Genomic DNA, 23776 nt, shown 5'->3' on the forward strand with positions numbered 1-23776 from the left:
TCCCAGTTTAACTATTAGACTCTGTGGCCTGTTTGGCCTTCGAGCTATGATTGGCCCTGTGGCCCAAATGTCTGTGTTTTGATTGGTCTAGGAGCAATTTCAAACTTTGGTGGGGATTCACAAAGGGCCATAAACCCCCCCTCGCTCACATGGTCAGCATGCTTCAGCATTTTTCTAATAGATCAAACCAAAAGAAAACTCAATTAAACAGTGGATCAAAATACATTTTTCAGCATATCAGTCTGTGAGGATAAATTCAGGAAACAAACAATCTTACAATTGAATCACAATAAATGTAATATATATATATTGCCCACAAACATGTAATATTCAAGATAATCTTAGAAATACAATGATGGATGGTACTCTGTCAGAAAGAGATCAAGAGTCATGTTATTATTTAAACCCAATTAAATCACTTAAAAGATAATACATGGTTAAACCACTGATAACCAAATAAAGCTAAATTATCAAATGCTAATTAAACCTTGTTGATTCAGACTTGAATGTGTAGGAGAATTCAATCAGGACACATCCAAACACATATACCATATACCAGACACATATACCATTATTTAGTAAACATTCTATAAAACACCTTTTTTATATAGTCAATATATATGTATTTTAAGCAAAATCTTCTGAGTGAGAAATTCCTCCCCTTTGCTGAGTTTAGATAAGCGGTTGGCATCGGAATTTACGATGGTGGGGGAGGGAGTTCTTTCTGCACGCCACAGAATTTGAGCCTGCAATGTTGAAAATGGAATCCCAAGCTTAGAACATTTCTCTTAATTTCATTAATCTTATTTCTAAGTGATTGCAGAAATAACTAGGCACAAACCCCTAAATTGGTACAACATTTGGTGAATTAACAATTTCCAAGGCATTAATTAAGTTTTGACACTCTCTTAAGTCCGCAGTCCCGTCCTAGTGATGGTGTTGCAAATGTTCCAAATGTTTACATTAACTCCGAGGTTTATGACTTGGAGGAATGTAAACAGAATTTTACCCTAAACTCGCATTTAGGGCTCTCGAGCGAGGCTGAGTGAAGAAATAGTCAGTAAATGTCATTTTGAAATTTAAGGTTGTTTAAAAAAAAGATTACTCCAAGGTTTTTTTAGAGTGTTCTGGGTTCGAAGTTTCCTTATAGGCCGTAAAGTGGGGGTAGTGTGTGTTTGTGTCCAAGCAATGAAGAAATCCTCTGGTTAATCCACTACAGTTATTAGAGGTGTGCCATATCATATCGTATCATATCGTATGCAGTAATAAAATTTAATTTTCATTTTGTATGTCAGTAGTGTATTCTTGAAATATATTATTATATATTTTTTTAATTCAGGGTTTTTCTCATATTGCGTTTGGTTATCGCCAAAACACCATGAAATATCGTGATATTATTTTAGAAGCACATCGCCCACCCCTGCTCTACAGACCCTCTGATTGCAGTGCTGGTGATCAGATGTGTATCAGATACATGGTGGCGGTTGGATCGTGTACAGCAGTGTCAGGTTGAGGCAGATGGATTGGATTGGTTCAGAGCGGGTACCATCTGTCGGCACGCGATTTCACCGTCGCGTTTTACACGCTTAATATTTCACTTTCTTTTTACTTCAAAGCCGAGTGTGACAGCTCGCACGTCTTAAACCGCCTTCATTTCACAATCCTATTGAAGTGACGGCTGTTTGCACCTGCGCCAGATCCCCGTAACCCTCGCGCCGTGCCTCTCGCGCCGCACCGTAAATCTGAATGAAGTCGAGGCTCAGCTGGATTCAGGACAGGAAGGGTTTGTTTACTGACTGATGTTCTGAACGTCCTGCTAGAGCTGCGTATCACCACTGATTTACACAATCAGTACCGTCCACCATTCAGACTCACACCACTCCGGTGTTTCAGCTAAAATTACAGAATCAGTTGAGATACTAAAGAGATTTTTAAAGAACTAATGTTTTTGTAATTGTATAAGAATCACTCATAACCTGCAGTTAATAAACATACCTGATTTTACACGAGTTATAATACAGTAGATCTGTGTTCAGTACAAAACATGTTCACTCTCACATAAAGTTCACCAGTTTCAGACCCATTCTGTCACTTTTATGAAAATAAGCTGTTACAAAAATGTGTTTACCACACATTACTGCTGGTGGACAAGCTGTGATAGAAGCACCAAACACAAAAATTATTTGAAAGTTCTTACATCTCCTCCATCTGCTGTCTCGCCACAGACAGTAGGTACAGATCCCTCCCTCAGACAAAGTCTACTGGCTAATCCTGCTGTGTACTGCCTGATGATCTCAACCAGCAGACTGAAATGACGTTTCTTCAACTGATCTAGTGGGCAGGGCTGATGGGTGATGGGTGGAAAAATATAATAATCATTCATTTCTAACAAAAAACGAGTGATTGGGTTTGTTTTGGATAATTAAACTGGGTCAAACTGACCTGGGAACACCATTACTGTTCCTGATAAATGAACAGAACATGAGGGTTAAGAACACATGTTTTTAAAAGGCTGCTCTTATGATTTGCTGTGTGTTTTTATCCTGTTTTTATTTAATGAAATTCATTTTAGCAGTTTTATTCTAATTGATAAACTCAGAGCTGAAGCTTGATTGGTTCAGAAAGCTTTCAGTAAACAGAATGTAATGGGCGGCACTGAGCCGTGACTCCTGATCACACTCACTCGTGTGGTTTTATATCAGAATGATCATTTTATTGATGTTTATAATATTATGTAATATGTATAATGCCGGAGCAGCCGGGGCTGAATGGTGGTAAACGGGGCGTAGCGGGAACCCGGCGAGGGAGCCGGCGCCGAGGGACGGGTCTGTGTGTGTCGGCCTGTGCCGGGACCAGGCTCTGGCGGGGGTGTGGTTGGCGAGGTGTGGAGGATTGTTGGCACGGCCGGCGGGCACGCTGTAGAGCGCCGCTGTGGGCAGCGGTCATTAAAACACTGCTCACACTCACACTGCCAGCCTGCTCTGTATACGAGCGAGGAGGTGGCACCGGGGACAAGATGGAGGGGCGCGGGCGGGGGGAGTGGCGGGTGGGGGTGCTGCCGGTTTGATGGGCCTGCTGTCACTCTCTGGCGCGGTTATGAAAGAGCCGTATGATTACAGATCTGAGAGACAATAAGATTCTCTGAGCTGAAGAAATTTCACAGAGAAGCTGCAGCTCAGATCCTCCTCCTCCACTGCAGAACACACTCTTTACTAATACCACACTCTACCTCACCTCACATTACCTCACCTCACATTACCTCACCTCACTTTACCTCACTCTACCTCACCTCACCCTACCTCACCTCACTTTACCTCACTCTACCTCACCTCACTTTACCTCACTCTACCTCACCTCACATTACCTCACCTCACTTTACCTCACTCTACCTCACTCTACCTCACCTCACCCTACCTCACCTCACATTACCTCACTCTACCTCACCTCACGCTACCTCACCTCACTCTACCTCACTTCACTGTACCTCACCTTACTTTACCTCACATTACCTCACTCTACCTCACTCTATCGCACTCTACCTCACTCTACCTTACTCTACCTCACTCTACCTCACCTCACTTGACCTCACTCTACCTTACTCTACCTCACTCTACCTCACCTCACTTGACCTCACTCTACCTCACCTCAGTGTACCTCACCTCACTCTACCTTACTCTACCTCACTCTACCTTACTCTACCTCACCTCACTTGACCTCACTCTACCTCACTCTACCTCTCCTCACTGTACCTCACCTCACTCTACCTCACTCTACCTTACTCTACCTCACATTACCTCACTCTACCTCACCTCACTCTACAATCACCCTACCTCACCTCACTTTACCTCACTCTACCTTACCCTACCTCAGTGTACCTCACCTCACTCTACCTTACTCTACCTCACTCTATGATCACTCTACTCTCACTCTACCTCACTCTGCCTTGCTCAGCTGTTCTCTGCCTTAACCCGCTTTGCTCTGCCTCACTGTGAATGATGAGTAATCTGGAGATGTGTTGTCATGGCAATACGAATATCAACACGGGGAATCCTTCCAGAGAGAGAAGTAGAGCGAGAGAGGGAGGGGTCAGACAGAGACGGAGATGTGAAGGATTCTTGTTTTCTGCAGTGAGGGAATGAATTTAGGTAAGGTGAGGATAGTGAGGACCATGAGGATTAGTGAAGATGGTGATGATAGTGATGATAGTGATGATGATGAAGATATTAAGGATAGTGAGGATGGTGAGGAGTGGTTAGAAGTGTAGAAGTGGTTAACGAGGTGTTGTGAGTGTTGCTCTCTGAATCACAGCCGGAGTAATTCACTGTGTTTCTTCTGAGAGGAGAACACAGTCACGACATCAGCATGCAGACAGGAGACACCAGGGTCAGCTGATCACTGTGGAGGAGAGACAGAGAGAGAGAGAGAGAGAATGAAGGAGGAGAGAGAGATGGAGAGAGAGAACGATGCAGAGAGAGATTGTGAGGGAAAAAAGGAGAGAGAGAAAGAAGGAGAAGAAGAGAGAGAGTGAGAGAGGGTGAAGGAGGTAGAGAGAGAGGGGGTGGGCGAGCGAGCGAATCAGAGAGATGCGCAGCTGCCGGAGCAGACGGCTCACACCTGTGAGGCTGCAGTGTGGAGGCTGAGTGAGCAGCAGAGCCCATCTGCTGAACCACCACCGGTGCCAGTGCCCCCCCCGCTGAGCACTACTGCAGCCGGGCACCAGAGTGCCACCAGTTTCACCACTAAGAGTGCTACACACACATTTCCCAGTTATTCTGCTGTATTTGATTCATTAGGGTGTTTTTTTTTGTGTCACTTTTAGAGTTCAACCCCACATTTAACACTAGCCAAACTGCACACTCACACTCTCCAAATGCCCCAGCAGACGTTAGCTCTGTAGCCCAGGCATTGCCATCAGCAGCCGGAGTCCGAGAGAGGGAGAGAGAGAGAGAGAGAGAGTACAGTAGATCATGCTGCTGTTTCTCCATCAGCAGCCGGAGTCTGAGAGAGAGAGAGTACAGTAGGTCATAGGTGATGCTGCAATTAATTGACAGCAAAAGAGGCGGAGTCTAACTTCACATGTATGGATGGAGGTGTGTGCTGGTTCTCATCATCCTAAAGAGTGTGTAACTTAATTTAGTAAAATTTACATTTTATTTCTGAGACTCCTAAAAGCTTTTACTTATTTACAATTAAAATAAGGGTAATGACCGTTGCGTCACAATTGCACTGTGTAAAAGTACAAAATCAAAACAGTGCACTGTAAGGTTATATGTGTCCTTAATTATTTATTTTACTCTAAAATTAGATGCATTATTATTATTATTATGACGTTGAATCGTTGGACTATATTGAAAGTCTTATATTTTAAATATCACATATACTGTATATATATTTCACAGTGTCTGTTTTTGTAATATCATGCAGTCGTGTTAGACGTATCATAACTCCTCTTCTCTGCAGGTTGGATTAAGTGATTATATGAATCTCAGATTTATCCAGTCAGAGCGTAAACCTCTTATCTGCAGCTTTTTGAAGTTGATATTTTTGCTGCACCCAATTACTGCCTGCCATTGATTGGGCCGGAGAGGCAGCACAAGCTGTCGGCAGCCGGCTCCATCTGTTTTATTGGCGGGAGATTGACAGATCGTTTTCTTGCAGTGCCGGCGTGCCCTTACACTGCCGCTGCCACGGCCCAGCCGGCACCGCGTCCCCTCAGAGCGCCGGCGGCAGATTAACCGTGTTTATAGCCATATTCACCATGCTGGTTCTGTCTCAGCTCACGCTCTCTCTCCAGCGGCACAGACCCGGCAATGGCAGCACCGACCCAGCGGTGACAGCATGGACCTGGCAATGACAGTGTGGACCCAGCAGTGCCAGCACAGCACAGACCCTGCAGTGACAGCATGGACCTGGCGGTGACAACACAACAGGTACCCAGCAATGACAGCACAGACCTGGCAATGACAGCACGGACCCAGCAGTGACAGCACGGACCCAGCAGTGACAGCACGGACCCAGCAGTGACAGCACGGACCCAGCAGTGACAGCACAGCACAGACCTGGCAGTGACAGCACTGACCAGGCTGTGACAGCACACCACAGAGTGAACTGTGAGAACACGGACCCGGCATTGACAACACAGCACGGACCCGGCAGTGACAGCACGGACCTGGCGGTGACAGCACGGACCCGGCAGTGACAGCACGGACCCGGCGGTGACAGCACGGACCTGGCGGTGACAGCACGGACCCGGCAGTGACAGCACGGACCTGGCGGTGACAGCACGGACCCGGCAGTGGCAGCGCGGCTGTGTGGGAGTGAGCTCTCAGGCAGGAGATGGTTTGTGTGGAGGTCAGGGTTTATGAATCGATGGCTGCTGCTCCATTTTAGTGTGGAGGCTTCAGCTGACCCAGCGGGACGGCGGCTGGTGTCATCCGGCTCTGTCATTATCTATCAGTGTAAATCATTACACACTCATCTCTCACACTCATGCTGCCGCCGTCCTCCAGCGCTGACCGGCCTCTAACAACCAGAACCACTATCACTGCCACCTCCCTCCAGGAGCTCCGCCCACAATCTCCACTAATGAGGCGATGCAGGGATTAGTGTTCCTGTGCGAGAGTCCGCGGGGACGTGATCTCTCTCTCACGGAAACGGGTGAATCAGAAAATCTCCATTAATGAAACAGCGAGGTGTGGAATTTATTAATTGGAAATCTCTGTGTTCAGTGGTTTAACCAGAATATTTATATACAAATTAAATATCTCCCCTAAAGAACATGCTTAACACGTGCATTTCTGGACAAGCTGAGATACAGATACAGAAGCGTCACTGAGAGAAAGTGGGAGGAGCATGTGGACTAAGGGGGTAGAGTAATATTACAGGATTTTACACTAATATGACTTAGTTACACAGTTCTAGGGAGTGTTTTCAACTATACTATAATTAAGCAATAACACACTCGAGATTCGTGCTATAAGGTATATTATTGGCACTGCTGTGTTGCGGTCATAGATCAGCTATATTACACATTATATCATGAACCTCAAGTGTATTATTGTTTGATTATACCACAGTTCCATTATCAGTGTTTATTGAAAGATTTTAAAGAGATAAAGAGGAGGAGAAAATAGGATTTGATTGGTTATAAAAAACTCTGCCAGTTAAAATAGTTCCATTGCTGCTCTGTTTGTTTGTAGCGGCACTGTTTGGTTTGTAAGCGCTGCATCGTTGCTAGGTTACCTGTATGTGGCGGAGTAATACATTGAGAGCTTCGGTTACAGTGCATTACCGGCTAATAACGGCACTCATAGAACGCCTCTCAGCCAATCACATTGCAGGTGGTATAATTGATATTATTTAAAAAGTATTAATGGGCCTAATTACCACCATCTTTACACTTCACAATTCACAGACAAAAGTTTAAGGATGATTACCTGCGTCTCCGGCACACAGTGATTTTTCACCAGAAGGTACACTACCCACAAATTAACCTCTAAGAGCCTTTTTATAGAAGTCTTAAAGTGAGGGAAGCACTTTTACGCCCCCTTGTGATAAAAACCCAGTATCTAATCTGAGAACACCTGTAATCATTCTCACACCTGTGTTTAGTGTTTATTTGAGAGTAAGTTCTGTTCTCTGGTTGGAGGTTTTGAATATTGAGCTGCTTGGTGGATTTATAAAGATAACAGATGTAAAAATCAGAGAAACTCCTACACAGATTCAGACTCTCTGGGCTCGTGCCCAAAACAGACGTGCAATAGTTTGGCCAGAACACTCTAGTCATGGACAACCCTCAATTCTATGAATATATTTACAGTATATATATATATATATATTTATATATATATATTGCACACGCGGGTGAGAGTACAGTCACCGAGCTGTAGAGAATCTTACTGTAGATCAGCAGAGCGCTGTGTGGGAGGCAGGAAGCTGAAACGTGACACTGTAAGACCCAAAACACCAGCGTTTAAACACTATTAAACACTAATACCCACCCCAGACCAACACTCTACCCAACACCCTGCTAACTCTACTGCGCTCTTACATCACTACATCACTTACCCAATCACAGCACAGTGATATAAAGTCTATATAAAACCGTACACTGATCCTTATTCACCAATATATCACTATTTATGTTCTTTAATTAGAAATAACAGAAAATATGTGTCAGACTCACAAAGTGCTTTTAAATAATAAGTGAAAAATGACCTGATTTTCGTTAATACGAAGCATTTATTTTATATTTTAAGGAAGATTCCTTTTTATCTCCGTCTTTTTACTCAAAATACCAAAAAGAGCCCAAAACTAAAGTTTTGAACCCTGATTCAACAATAGCAGAACAGAAGCTGTACAGTACCTCAGAATCGGGAGTGCCAGCCTTCACATTTCTGCATATATTTTATTATTTTTAATAGGACAACACTGTAGAAATGAAACAGTAAATGTATTCAGCTATACAGTATATATATATATATATATATATATACATATATACAGTAAATCTATACTGATACACAAGCTGTACACAGACTACTGTAAATTAAATTCAAGCTTTATTTCTATAGTGTAGCTCCATTAAATATATATATATCTGTGATCCACAATATTATGCTAATAAACGCATGTTAATATATACTTTATATTATAATATATAAAGGAAACTATACTCAGAATTACACTGTAGGAATATTTAGTTATACACACACCCACACACACACACACACACACATACTGGTGTGGTGGGATCATTGGCACCTTTAATGAGTCAGCACACAGTCAGAGCACTAAACTGTGATAATGGAATTCTCTGATGAAAAAAGGGGGAGGAGAGAGAGAGAGAGCGAATGGTAGAGAGACATAGAGAGAGAGAGAGAGAGAGAGAGAGAACATTCTAGAAATGTTCTGATAATGTATGCTATAATATTGGTTTGTATCATCATTTATGTAACGTTTCCATCTAGACTAATAGTTACATTATAGAAACGTTAAAGTAACATTCCTAAAATTAAAAATGTTAACTGAAAATATTAACACAAGTAGTATTGCAGCAACGTTACCAGAACGTTTGAAAATGTTAAATAACAATGGTTATCTAAGAACATTCAGAAAACGCTTTCTAAGAATGTTAACTGTAACATTCAGGAAACGTTCTACTCTGGACAGAGAAACAGATATAGAGAGAGTGATAGAGAGAGATGTATATTGAGAGTGGAGGATGTTTATGAGATGTTGGTTGTTATGGTTCTGCTGTTTGTTGGTGTTGAGTGGTTGAGCGTGTGCCCGCTGTACCCGCTGTACCCACTCTCTGCCCGGCTGTAAATAAGCCGGCGTTTGTTTGAGACAGAGCCGCACAGTGAGGATGATCCGCTCACTGTCTCTCTGATGATCTTGTCATGCTCCTCTCAGACAGCTCTGGGAACAGATCCACGCTGGACAAAAGTGAAGGGACAGCGGGCGTCAGGGAGCTGAATGCAGCTGGCAGGATCTGGAGAGGGACGCTGATCCAGATTAGCTGGGTTCTTCCTCCTGTCAGACTCCTGTAGAGAGAGGGATTGTGGGTAGGAACAGCTGACCTGCCTGTGCTCTGCAGGGCGTCTTCTGCCAGGTTAGAAACGCTGAGGAGGAATCTGGAAAAAAGTGCTGCTGGGAAATTTTCACTTTTATATTACTCTGTATTTCTCAGCTTGTCCAGAAATGCATGCACCCAATATATTACAACCATTTAACCATTTAAAAATAGTTTAACATGAAAATAAGAACAAGTCAGACTGTTAAGCAATAATACCCTGTATTTTTTGTCCCAAAACCTGTATTTAGAGTGTAATATTTAGAAAACAATACTTATCATTTTTATTCACTTAATAATTTATTATTTATTTAGCGTCAGAATGATGCTGATGCTGCACTGACTGTAATACAGAGAACAGTGTCCTCTCTTTTAACTCTACCACCTCACTCCACAAGCTCCTCCCACTTCTGTATCTTGCAGCTTGTCCAGAAATGCATGTGTAAAACTTATCTTTTAGGTTTGGTTCAAAGTGTGAATTACACTTTATGACTGTGAGGCAGGTCTGTCCTTTATGCCCACTGCTGATTAGTGATTATTGATTAGTGCCAGGTTGGTTGGGTTGGGCAGAATCTGTATGGTTCTTCTGTTTCTGCAGGTTAAATGGAATATAATTGGTGTTTTATTCTCGTGGTTTGTGGTGTGATTGATTTCAGGATCAGTCTCTGATGTTTCGGGGGTCTGAGCACCGGGGGGAGGGTTTTTTTTGGGGGTGTATTTTTTTGCTGTTCCTCCTCCAGCGTCTCCAGCGTCGGCCGCTTACCGAAACGCGATTGTTCTGTTTTGGTCGTCGCTGAAGGGAGAATCGTCTGAGTCATAATCCGACAGCGAGGGAGGAAAGTGGGGGAAGCAGGATGGAGAGAAACAAAATCGGGGCAAACAAGATAAAGGGGAAGAGAGAGAGAAGGGGGGAGGGATGGAGGGATGATGGGGATGGTGGGAAAAGGGGGCGAGTGAAAGTGTGTGTGTGAAGAAAGAGGTTTAAGTTGATGACAGGCAGAGGATTAATTTCAGCACTTCGCCTGTAGCGGCTCTGGGAGCGTCTGAGCCGGCGGTAAGACTCTGCCGGGTAATTGCTGTGCAGTTCGGGGCTTTTTTGCGGCTGAACGTCGCAGCCTCTCATTATCTTCCGGATTCGGATGAGCGCCTGGCCTGTCTGTCGCTCCGCGGCCGACTCAGAAACGCAGAATGGGCCCTGCTTGACACGAGCAATTTCCAAATACGCGGAATAGTTCATTTGTCACTCAGAGAGGAGCGGGATATTAGCCGGAGTGATTCCACCGTTCCTTTATTCAGGGTTTTTATAGGAAGAGTCAGAGCGAAGATAAATCCAGACTGGATCCTGGATACGGACGGATTTTACAGACAATTTACATCAGTCTTCATTCTCCCAGCATTACGCCTGATACTGATAGCATAGCATAGCACAGCGTAGCACCCCCTCTTCATCATCATCCTCCTCCCTCTCTCTCCTCCGGGAGGATAAAGGTGTGAATAATGATTCAGATCATAAATACCGGTGGTGGTCTCCCCCGACGCGAGCGGCGTTACTGGAGTTTGGAGTCAGATGGTGTTTCTTCGTCTGACCCACTTGCTAAAAATACGCAGAAACCAGAGTAAAACACTGATCCAGACAGAAGAGCAGCTCAGAGAGACCGATCCAGAGAAAACTAGCTGTGAAAAGCCCCATCTGGCATTTCAACATTAAATAATCAGTAAATAAACATTGAATAAACGTTGATTTACAGATGTTTGGCAATGAAACTGAAGCACCTGTCCTCATTTTAGTGGGATTTTAGGTTTCATGGCTAAATTGGAGCAGCCTGGTGTTCAATCTTCATTAATTGCACATTGCACCAGTAAGAGCAGAGTGTGAAGGTTCAATTAGCAGGGTAAGAGCACAGTTCTGCTCTAAATATTACAATGAACACAACATTATGGGAGACATACCAGAGTTCAAAAGAGGACAAATTGTTGGTGCACGTCTTGCTGGAGCATCTGTGACCAAGACAGCAAGTATTTGTGATGCATCAAGAGCCACGGTATTCAGCGTAATGTCAGCATACCACCAAGAAGAACCAACCACATCCAACAGGATTAACTGTGGATGCTGTAAGAGGAAGCTGTCTGAAAGGGATGTTCGGGTGCTAACCCGGATTGTATCCAAAAAACATAAAACCACGGCTGATCAAATCACGCAGAATTGAATGTGCACCTCAACTCTCCTGTTTCCATTCTCCAGTCCCTGTATATAAACACATTTTATAATAGAGAATAAAGTCTGTGCAGTGTTTAGTGGAGTCTGGGTGGGTGTTCCTGTGTCTGCAAGACGTTTTCCCTGTACAGCGCTCCATCACGTCTCAGACTAATTGCTTTGTTTCAGTGTAATTTCATTTAATTGATGAGGCTCCTCTTTTTTTCACCTTCAGCTGAGCCAGCTATCAATCTTAAAAGGCCACCGAGGCCCTGAGCTGCTATTTCACCACATTTGCTTAATTACAGCCGCGCTAATGTGTTGATGCAGCTTAAATTATATTTATTCTCAAATCTTTTTCCTGGGAATGCTCAATAAATTATAAATCAACATTCATATTCAGTGGGAGGAGACGTGATTGATCTGCCGTTTGTGTTTTATAAATTAGCTGTTATATAATTTCTTTCATCAAATCTAGTCTAGTGATCTATCATAACATTATGACCACCTCCCTGTTTCTACACCCATTTTCCTATATTTCATCAGCTCCACTGATCATATAGTGGATCACAGTATAAACCAATAGGGAGTCAGAATGGTATGAGTTTATACTTCTCTACATCCAATCACAATCAGATCTGGATAGGGGTTTTATTGAACGATGAAAAGCCGGAATGAAAACCAGCTAAAATGAAACAGGAGTAACAAGACTGTTTTTATTAAAATATAAGGAGGAGAAAGTTCAGATAATTTTCTGAAAATGTAAAATAATTACTACAGTAAAGTACAGAGAACCTACAGGGGTTCAGCTTCCTCTTACAGCGTCCACAGTTAATCCTGTTGGATGTGGTTGGTTCTTCTTGGTGGTATGCTGACATTACCCTGGATACCGTGGCTCTTGATGCATCACAAATACTTGCTGTCTTGGTCACAGATGCTCCAGCAAGACGTGCACCAACAATTTGTCCTCTTTTGAACTCTGGTATGTCTCCCATAATGTTGTGTTCATTGTAATATTTAGAGCAGAACTGTGCTCTTACCCTGCTAATTGAACCTTCACACTCTGCTCTTACTGCTGCAATGTGCAATTAATGAAGACTGAACACCAGACTGCTCCAATTTAGACATGAAACCTAAAATCCCACACTAAAATGATGACAGGTGTTTCAGTTTTATTCCCCATCCCCTGTATATTTCTATTTAAGTAAGGTGATGAAGTATTAGTAACTTCTCTGTGTGGTATAGAGGACAGTATCTGATTCATGCTGGTTGGTGTGTGGTGTTTGGTGGTGTGTGTAGTGTGTGTGTAGTGTGTGTGTGTGTATGTGTGGGAGTGTATCACTGGGATGCTGTGCAGGACGTCAGTGCTGGAGTTTAGGATGTGTGGGATTCTGCTCTTCTCTCTCTCTCTGTCGTTTCTTCGTCACGCTTCGTTTGGGCTTCGTCCTCCTCCTCCTCCTCCTCCTCCTCCTCCTCCTCCTCCTCCTCCTCTGAAGGCTGTGGGTCTGAATCAGTGATGGGGGAGGAGGGGAGGAGGGGGGTTAGTATTATGGGCTGGACTGAACCGGACAGTCCTAAAATAGTTCTGCAGGATCTCAGATAGCCTCTGGACTCTTCATCCCTCTGAAACTCCAGCATCTTCAGCTCCTGCACTTTAATTGGCCGTCTGACCCGAAGTGCCGCCTCAACTTTCTGCAGAACTGAACTGCATTTCCCTTTCAAATCACTGCAGCTCAGATTATTACATCACTTCCTGCATCTGATTATAAGACAAATACAATTAAAGGAACGGGGAAACAGTCTGAATACAGTATGATCTGAGTTTATTTACATTTTCATTGACTTTTATTTGATTGTAAACAATATGAAATAAAGATTTAATAAATAAAGAACTGTTTTAGGCACTCTGAGGGTTTTGTTTTGTGTGTTCAGTGTTTTGCCATATTCTCTGTCCTGCAATCATTTCTGTAAAGCTGCTTTGTGAGAACATCACTTGTAAAAAGTGATATAGAAATACATTTTATTAGATTCGTTTGTACCATTCTTCCTGTAAACGTGTCTTAAGGTGTGTAACAGTGCAAAATTGTACATTTCTACCTGGTATCATGTATATTTTCTACAGTTTTGCGTACACAAAGTGCATATAAATGTAGTAAAATGTGGTAAAATGTTCTGTATTTTTTATTATTGTATTCTTTTCTCTCTCTGTGTCTCTCTCTGTAGAGGAGGTGGGTCCGACAGGTTCGGTTCTGGGTGGAGGTGTGAGGGAGGGTGGGGGTGGAGCTGCCGCTGTGGGTCAGGAGCTGCTGGAATCGGTTTTGGCTCATAAAGATCAGCTATTGGCTCAGAAGGGTGTGGATCTGCCCACGGCGCTGCCGGCCGAGCTGCTGCCAGTGCTGAGGAAGGGCCTGGGTGCCGGGTCCGGTGCCGGGGGCGGGGCTCTGTCCCCCGAGCAGCAGCAGCTCCTGAGGAAGATGCTGCCGGCTCACGGCGACGCCCACCACCCGACTCCACCCCCCGCCACCGAGCCACTCACAGAGCCGCCCGAAGCTCCGCCGGTGATCAGAACCACCACCCCAGCTGCCACCGGCACCGGACCTGCCACCAGCACCGCTCCCAGAACCACCGCGGACCCAGAGGCTGAGCCGGAGGTGCTTCCCTCAGGTACGTCCACACTTATATCTTATATCCAAACGTATATCGTATACAGTATCTATCTTTAATCTGAACAGCTAAGTTAACGCTAACGAGCTACAGAGCTGCAGAGCTTCATGTGAAGTTTCAGTTTCATCTTCTCCAACATCACAAGAGCTTTCCAGCAGTTCAGCTACACACTGTCAGCTATAGCAGCAGGGAGTATGCGAAAACTCAAAACAAAATACAAGAACAGAGAGGATTAGTAGAATAAACACTGAAAACAAAGAAACAGAAACCTGACTGGCGTGAAACACGCACAAAAACCATCAAACCTAACACTGAAAACACACACGGGCTTTTAATCCTCCTGTTCTGTTCCGGGTCAAATTGACCCGTTTTAAAGTTTAGATCTAGAAAAAATATTTAAAAGTATTTTTTATTCAGGATGAAACTTCTGCTGCTTGCCTTAATTAATTACTGTAATCAACATATAATATGAAAATGGTTCATCTCTCACATATTTGCAACAACCACCCCCTACAAAAACGAATCTAAAACAAAACTGCAATGTTATGTTTTAATGTTGTGTAAAACTATTGTTTTATATGTTGGTCTTTTAAAAGTAATAAAGTTGTTGAACATTAAAAAGTTGGAACAATGAGTGAATTATCCTAATTGAAGCATTACCTGTTAGAGATAAGGAACACCATTACACTAATGATATTGAGTTAGTAATGAAATATTCACACTGCTTGTTTCGGCTTCAGATAAATAAATTAGATAATTAAACATACCCCAGGTCAAACTGAACCCGGAACACCATTACTGTTCCTGACAAATGAACATAATACAAATTAAATACACATGGAGGAAACAGGAAACAAGAAACACCTGGGGAAGGTAATGAGGGGGCTGAAAGAGACAAGACAAGGGCGTGATACTCACACACAGATCATGCTCTAATACTGACTGTCCTCCATCTTTTCTCAGCGTTGTCGAGCTGCATGATTAATTTCTCGGATCCGGAGGGGTACATCGACTCGTCAGATGATCCGCCGCTTCCTGACGGGGCGTTCCTGCAGTGCACGTACACAGTGACGGTTTACACGGGATACGGAGTGGAACTGCAGGTACCCTCAAATACATCCCATCATTTCTTACATTCAGACACTGATAATGTTCCTCATGTACCTGAACTTTCTGACTGTTCATCATCAGGATTCTTCTGAAAAATTTACTCAATAACTAAAACAATCAGCCATAACATTAAAAACACTACTGGCTCTTGAAGTTGGTGTGTTGAAGCGAGGAAAACAGTGAAGTCTTGTTCAGTGAGTGTGATTCCACTGTAGAGCTACTGGATAAGAATCTGATGCTGAGTATACGTAATGATGAATATATTTGTGCTGTATTCTGGATTTTAAGGTTTATATATTTATGTTTTTGAGCTGTGTGTATTAATTGAGTAAATATGATTTAATCCCTTTTAATCAGTTTATTCAGCGCTATAGACTCTATAGTCTATAAGAAAAGTGTAATATTAATATCTATACGCAGTTCTCCATCACACAGCGCACGGCGTGTTTACAGTATTTAACTGAATTTAAATATTCATTAATAATATGCAGCAGAATTACGCCCACGGCCTGCTGGGTAATGTAGTTTAAACGCTGCGGCAGGTTTATAACAGGGTTTAATAAGCTTTTGATCCGGCTCTGATTTCCCTCTCGGCCCGATGCCCACAGGTGGCAGGACCTGTGCACTTCTGTACAGCAGGGTGAAGCTGCCCTCTGCTGCCCGGCACTGGAACTGCACTCTGCTGCAGTGGCTGGCACCTGGCACTGCTGGTGACGGGCACTCAGCTGCCCAGCGGTGTTTCCCCAGAGCCACTGGCACAGAAACAGCTGTTAATGATAGATATCCACACGGCACTGCCAACCACACACAATCCATCACACCAATCCCTCACACCAATCACCAATCACTCACACCAATCCATCACACCAATCCCTCACACCAATCCCTCACACCAATCACCAATCACTCACACCAATCCCTCACACACAATCCATTACACCAAACACTAATCCCTTACACTAAACCCTCACACCAATCACTCACGCCAGTCACCAATCCATCACACTAATTACCAAGCCCTCACACCAGTCCCGCACACTAATCACCAATCCCTAACACTAATCCCTCACACCAATCACTCACACCAATCACCAATCCCTCACACCAGTCACTAATCCCTTACACCAATCCTCAATCCTTCACACCAATCGCTTACATTAATCCCTGTGACACTAATCACCAATCCTTTACACCAATCACTAATCCCTCATACCAGTCCCTTACACCAATCACCAGTCACTCACACCAATCACTCAACCCAATCACCAATCCCTCACACCCCCTCCTCTCTCACTTTCGTGGGATCAGTGAAAGTGTCGCACACTCAGACTCAGTAAAGAATATTCTATTGTTTTGTTTTCTTTTTTCTCTGAAGGTAAAAAGTGTGAACCTATCAGAAGGTGAGCAGCTGTCAATCAGAGGCATCGACGAGGGCGGGGCTTTACTGGTGCTCGCCAATCAGACGCTACTAGTGGAGGGTCAGGTGATCCGCAGCCCGACCAATACGATCTCAGTGTTCTACCGCTCGTCGCCTGAGGGGGGCATGGGCATGTTCCAGCTTCACTATCAGTGTGAGTTTACACTCCGCACTATTAATACTGCTGATATAAACATTAATATAACCTATAATAACCCCCCCCCCCCCCCCCGTCTCTCCCCCCCCTCCCCCGGGTCAGTGTTCAGGCTGAGCTGTGCTCTGCCCAGGCGGCCGCACTTCGGGGACGTATCAGTGCTGGATCTGCACCCAGGGGGCGCTGCGCACTTCACCTGCCACATGGGGTATCACCTGCAGGGGGCAGCGACGCTCACCTGCCTCAACGCCTCCCTGCCGGTGTGGAGCCAGCGGGAGCCCGGCTGCAGAGGTGAGGAAACATCGTAATATCCTTCCTGTTTATATTCATAAACATTCAGATAGTAAAACATTAAATAAATATAAACACAGAGTACATGTATTTATATCTCTACCTGTATTTATTGCTGAGCATGAATGACGCTTTAGTTTTCTCACAATAAGTGACAATTATTTCAAAGTGCTGTTTTCACCAATAGAGAAGGTTAAGATCTATTAATCCCAATATTACATAAAATTTAAGAGCCTATTTTTATTACTTTTTATAGAGCAGTGCAGTTGGTCAGTGTTGTGCACTAATAATTCCCAGCATATAATTGAGATAATAGTGCTGCTACTAGCATTAGCATATTAGTGCAATATCCACCATCATCCTCACTAAAGTTCGTACCCGTGTATCACTCTGAACCCCTGCAGCTCTGTGTGGAGGCGTGGTGAAGAACGCCACCGTGGGGCGAGTTCTGTCCCCGTCTCCTCACCCCGGACCCAACAGCACTCTGGACCGGAGCTGCTCCTGGTCCCTGGAGGCTCCCAGCGCTCAGAGATTACACCTCCACCTGGAGAGGATGGTGCTGGGACCCACAGACAGGTGAGAACCAGTGAGAAACAGCTCTGAGATAAAATAATATATCACTTAAAAATGATGAGTTTCTTTGATTTTATCAAATTAAAAACCTCTGGAATATAATCAAGAGGAAGATGGATGATCACAAACCATCAAACCACCAAACTGAACTGCTTGAATTTTTACACCAGGAGTAAAGCAGCATAAAGTTATCCAAAAGCAGTGTGTAAGACTGGTGGAGGAGAACATGATGCCAAGATGAAGCATGAAAAAAACTGTGATTAAAAACCAGGGTTATTCCACCAAATATTGATTTCTGAACTTGCAAGATGTTAAATGTTTTATTTTCTCCTCTGTTTGACGGCAGGCTGGTTCTGTGGAGTGGTTTAGATGCCGGTTCTGTGGTTCTGTTCGACTCTGGTCAGCGCGGTCCGATCCCGTTTGAAGGAGTTATCAGTGAAGGTCCTGCAGTGAGAGTCCAGTTTATAACGGATCAGCCGAACAGCCACAACACCGGCTTCAACATCCGCTACGAGGGTCAGTCATCTCCTAACCTACATCCACATGGAGGAGGTTTAAGCTGGGTTTGAGTCCTGGGTCATGGGTCTTGCAGCAGGACGATGACCCCAAACATAATTCAAAAAGCACCCAGAGATGATTAAACTCCTGTGGATAGATCTTAAAAACAAAACATTTCAGCCACGATTGTATATATTTCTAGGGTAAGAGCTGCTGTGTGTTCATGTGTGTGTAATAAGTGGGGGTGTACGCTCGGCTCGGCACTGCACCTGTGTTACCGAGATAGCGATGAACGTCTGACTGTTGGCGTCTGTCTAGGTTGTATTCAGTCAGTGGAGCTCCTGTGTTTTCTGTTACCAAGATAAACAAGATAAAACTCCAGAAATGTACCTGAACACACCTCATTTCCAGAACACCACGCCCATCAGTGTAGATATATTCAGAAGCTCTGCTGCTGTTTAAACCAGGCAGGAGGAAGATAGGAGTGAAAACAGGGTGTTGGCGTGGGGTAAGATAGTGATGAGCATCACGATGCAGCTTGTGACTCTTGTGTTCTGGTTGTGCTGCAGCGTTTGAGAAAGGTCACTGTTACGAGCCGTACATCCAGAACGGGAACTTCAGCACCACGGACGGGGGGTACGGCGTGGGCGCGGTGGTGCAGTTCTCCTGTGACCCGGGTCACTCTCTGGAGCAGGGCCCGCCCGTCATCGAGTGCATCAACACCCGCGACCCGTACTGGAACGACACCGAGCCACTGTGTAAAGGTAAACACCTCTAATCCTGATCAATAATGCACCACTAACTCATCACCAATTATCTGATCTGTGCTCTGAATTAATGCAGCTCATCTCCAAATATTTACACTAATTATCTCCCAGCGCTGCAGATCAACCCCCTCCTACAGGCATCAGATTTTTAACTTTTTTTGTTTTATGATTTTTTTGGGGGGGCGATATTTTATTTTTTTTGCAGATAAGAAAATATTACACATATTTTATCTGAGAGTATTCACAGAGATATTGAAATATGTGTGTATCAGCTGTTTGATATGATAGTGATGATCAAATAGTAATAGTCAAATTGGAATAGTATGCAAATAGAGGTTTGTACACTGTGCTGCAGACTAAACACTGAGTGTAGTGTATAATTCTGTATATGCAAAGCTTTTATATTATCAGTGCAAAAATCGACACGTGTTTTTTACTCACCTGTACACCTGCTTTACTGTGGTGTGACATAACAAACATTTAATTGTGTTTTACAAATTAATCAGTTAGTAATCAGCAATTTGGGAAGGTGTGAAAAAGCAATAATCATATTTTAAATATAAATAAGTGTATTTACTGTGTTAAATCTCTGATCTCTGTCATTCTATTTACTGTGTTATCTCTGTGTTCTGTCAGTGTGTTTACTGTGTTATCTCTGTGTTTTGTCAGTGTGTAACCTGTGTTATCTCTGTGCTCTGTCAGTGTATTTACTGTGTTATCCCTGTGCTCTGTCAGTGTTTACTGTGTTATCTCTGTGTTCTGTCAGTGTATTCACTGTGTTAAATCTCTGTGTTATCTCTGTGCTCTGTCAGTGTATTTACTGTATTATCTCTGTGCTCTGTCAGTGTATTCACTGTGTTAAATCTCTGTGCAGCTCTGTGTTCTGTCAGTGTATTCACTGTGTTAAATCTCTGTGCAGCTCTGTGCTGTGTCAGTGTATTCACTGTGTTAAATCTCTGTGCAGCTCTATGCTGTGTCAGTGTATTCACTGTGTTAAATCTCTGTGCAGCTCTGTGCTGTGTCGGTGTATTCACTGTGTTAAATCTCTGTGCAGCTCTGTGCTGTGTCAGTGTATTCACTGTGTTAAATCTCTGTGCAGCTCTGTGCTGTGTCAGTGTATTCACTGTGTTAAATCTCTGTGCAGCTCTGTGCTGTGTCAGTGTATTCACTGTGTTAAATCTCTGTGCAGCTCTGTGCTGTGTCAGTGTATTCACTGTGTTAAATCTCTGTGTTATCTCTGTGCTCTGTCAGTGTATTCACTGTGTTAAATCTCTGTGCAGCTCTGTGCTGTGTCGGTGTATTCACTGTGTTAAATCTCTGTGCAGCTCTGTGTGGGGGGGATCTGTCCGGACCCAGTGGGGTGATCCTCTCCCCGAACTGGCCGGAGTGGTACGGGGAGGGGGAGGACTGCAGCTGGAGGATTCACATGGGGGAGGATAAGCGTGTTCTTCTGGATGTTCAGCTGTGAGTTTCCTTTATCTTCATCTCTGAGACTGAAATAAATAAAAGTCACAGAGAGTAGATGTACGTGTTCTACAGAGTGTGATTAAAGTACAGATAAATAAATAGGCTGTAATTAAAAAATCTCATCTCATCTCATTGTCAACCACTTAATCCGTGAAGGGTCGCGGGGGGGGGGGGGGGTGGGGGGGGGCTGGAGCCTATCCCAGCAGGCATCGGGCAGAAGGCAGGATACACCCTGGAGAGGCCGCCAATCCATCGCAGGGCTAATTAAAATATATATATATATTATTCTCATTATTTTCTCTTTGTTTCTCAGGCTGAATCTCAGTGACAGTGACATGCTGACCATCCTGGACGGGGATGAGGTCACCACCCGTATCCTGGGTCAGTATGTGGGCGGGACCAGTCCCTTCAAACTGTCCTCCACCACCCCCGACCTCACCATCACCTTCCACTCCGACCCGGCGGGGCTGGTGTTCGGGAAGGGGGAGGGCTTCATCATCAACTACATGGGTAAGAGATCCGATCAGAGCCCAGTCTCAAACTTTTCATCAGAATTAGAGTAGAAATAGAATAGAAATAACTAAATAAATCATTTGTTTCAGTTTCTAGTTGCCAGAAGCGTTTGGGTCTGCAGTGGAAAAACAGCTAATGAGTTTATATTTTAATCCCAAACTCTCTGTTATTTACATTAAAACTTTACTCGCCTGTTTATTTCTTGTTCCCTTCAGTTTATTTATTTTTATTATGTTTTGTTTAAAATAAAAGTTGAGAGTTTATAAGTGAATAGTATTAAATCAGGTGTATATTGTAGAGGGTTGTTTATGAAAGTTAGTTAGTGTTTCTGCTCCTTTATCTCTAACTGTCTCAAACCCCCGGCTTCCTCTGGCCTCTCTGTTATTACCACTTCCTGTCTCTGATCTCTCACACAAACACACACTATACACATACACTATACACACACATTCACTACTAATGCTGTTTACTACTGTTTCACCAAATCCTACCAATCCTACTAATGTTTACCATAAAAGGTTGTTTAAAATAAAACATCTGTGTAATAAAACGTCTCTGACTGCTGTATGAACAGGGTTTCTCATAACGTTAATTATGATGCCTGTTTATGGATAAAAACCTGCCTTTTAATAAAAAGTCTTTACGTACTTATGTCACACGTACAGCCTCTAAAAGAGAATCCGGCTCGGTTTTACTGAACGTGAGCGGCTGGTGGAGCAATGGGGACTTCAGAAGAGGAAACTCAGAGCTCAGTAGCTCATTCACTCATAGTAAAACCAAAGAAACGAAGGAGTGAAGATTCTGACTGACAATTACCCATTCTCACCAGAGAGGCCCTAAATCCCTAAATTCCCCAAATCCCAAAACTTACGATCATCAGCTTTATATCAGTGTTGATAAAATCAAATTTTTATTTAATAAAACATCATAAGATGTCTGAAACTTCCTTCTCTCTTTGATCAGAGGTGTCCCGTAACGACTCGTGTCCGGACCTGCCGGAGATCCAGAACGGCTGGAAGACCACGTCTCACGCAGCGCTGGTGCGAGGAGCCCGGATCACGTATCAGTGTGACCCCGGCTACGACCTGGTGGGACGAGAGACGCTCACCTGCCAGCTGGACCTGAGCTGGAGCACCCAGCCGCCCTTCTGCGAGAAGAGTGAGTATAAACACCATAAACACTTTAAACTCCATAAACACCATAAACACTTTAAACTCCATAAACACCATGAATACCATAAACACCATAAACACCATGAATACCATAAACACTGTAACCACCATAAACACCATAAACACTTTAAACTCCATAAACACCATAAACACTTTAAACTCCATAAACACCATAAACACTTTAAACTCCATAAACACCATGAATACCATAAACACTGTAACCACCATAAACACCATGAATACCATAAACACTGTAACCACCATAAACACCATAAACACTTTAAACTCCATAAACACCATGAATACCATAAACACTGTAACCACCATAAACACCATAAACACCATAAACACTGTAACCACCATAAACACCATAAACACCTTAAACACCATAAAAATCATAAACATCATAAACACCATAAATACATATATAAATAAGGTATTGTGTGTGTTTGTTGGTAGTTATGTACTGTACGGATCCGGGTCATGTGGAGCACTCTGTAAGAACCCTCTCAGACCCCAAACTGCTGGTGGGAACCACTATTCAATACAGCTGTAATCCCGGCTACATCCTGCAGGGCGGCGCCACCTTAACCTGCTACGGCCGAGAACCCGGAACCCCTGTCTGGACCTCCAGACTACCCCACTGCGTCTGTGAGTCACACTCATTTATTACTGATTTATTATTAGTTTATTACTGATACTGATCTCGTCTTCTACTCCATTTACTCTCTCTCTTTTCTTTCTATCTCTCTTGCTCTTTTTTTCTTTTTCACTCTCTATTTTCTCTCTTTATTATCTTTCTGTCTCTCTCTCTTTTTCTCTCTCTCTCTTTGTCCCTCTCTTTTATCTATTGCTCTCTTCTTTCTTTCTTTCTTTATTTATTTATGTCTGTCTGTCTGTCTTCTTTTCTTCTCTCTCTCTCTCTCTCTCTCTCTCTCTCTCTCTCTCTCTCTCTCTCTCTCTCTCTCTCTCTCTCTCTCTCTCTCTCTCTCTCTCTCTCTCTCTCTCTCTCTCTCCTCTCTCTCTCTCTCTCTCTCTCTCTCTCTCTCTCTCTCTCTCTCTCTCTCTCTCTCTGTAGCGGAGGAGTCTGTATCGTGTGAGAATCCAGGTCTTCCAGAGAACGGTTATCAGATCTTGTCTAAGAAGCTTTATCTGCCGGGAGAGTCTCTAAGCTTCATGTGTTATCAGGGCTTCGAGCTGATTGGAGAAATCGCCATCAAATGCATTCTGGGAAATCCTTCGTTTTGGAGCGGGCCGCTGCCGCTGTGTCGAGGTAAAATACAGTGAATAACAGTACAGTACAGTTTATAAACAGAGTAAACTGTATTTTATCACTGCAGCTCTGATTCTGCTCTTTCTGACTGTTTTTCATAGCCAATCAC

General features: G+C 43.6%; 1 protein-coding gene across 1 annotated transcript in view; it reads left to right on the forward strand.

Annotated features, from left to right (window-relative positions):
* LOC103023267 (seizure 6-like protein) overlaps window positions 1-23776 on the forward strand; it is a 33447-nt gene that overhangs the window by 7420 nt on the left and 2251 nt on the right. The window contains exons 2-14 of the mRNA XM_049469023.1: window positions 13992-14432; window positions 15396-15535; window positions 16918-17113; window positions 17219-17404; window positions 17809-17980; window positions 18324-18493; window positions 19045-19239; window positions 20568-20706; window positions 21023-21219; window positions 22186-22380; window positions 22854-23045; window positions 23473-23667; window positions 23769-23776. The exon at window positions 23769-23776 is cut by the window's right edge and continues 28 nt beyond it. Coding sequence (XP_049324980.1) covers window positions 13992-14432; window positions 15396-15535; window positions 16918-17113; window positions 17219-17404; window positions 17809-17980; window positions 18324-18493; window positions 19045-19239; window positions 20568-20706; window positions 21023-21219; window positions 22186-22380; window positions 22854-23045; window positions 23473-23667; window positions 23769-23776 — 2426 coding nt within the window. The remainder of the gene's footprint in view (window positions 1-13991; window positions 14433-15395; window positions 15536-16917; window positions 17114-17218; window positions 17405-17808; window positions 17981-18323; window positions 18494-19044; window positions 19240-20567; window positions 20707-21022; window positions 21220-22185; window positions 22381-22853; window positions 23046-23472; window positions 23668-23768) is intronic.

Source organism: Astyanax mexicanus, chromosome 20 (assembly GCF_023375975.1).
Source record: "Astyanax mexicanus isolate ESR-SI-001 chromosome 20, AstMex3_surface, whole genome shotgun sequence".
Lineage (NCBI taxonomy): Eukaryota > Metazoa > Chordata > Actinopteri > Characiformes > Acestrorhamphidae > Astyanax > Astyanax mexicanus.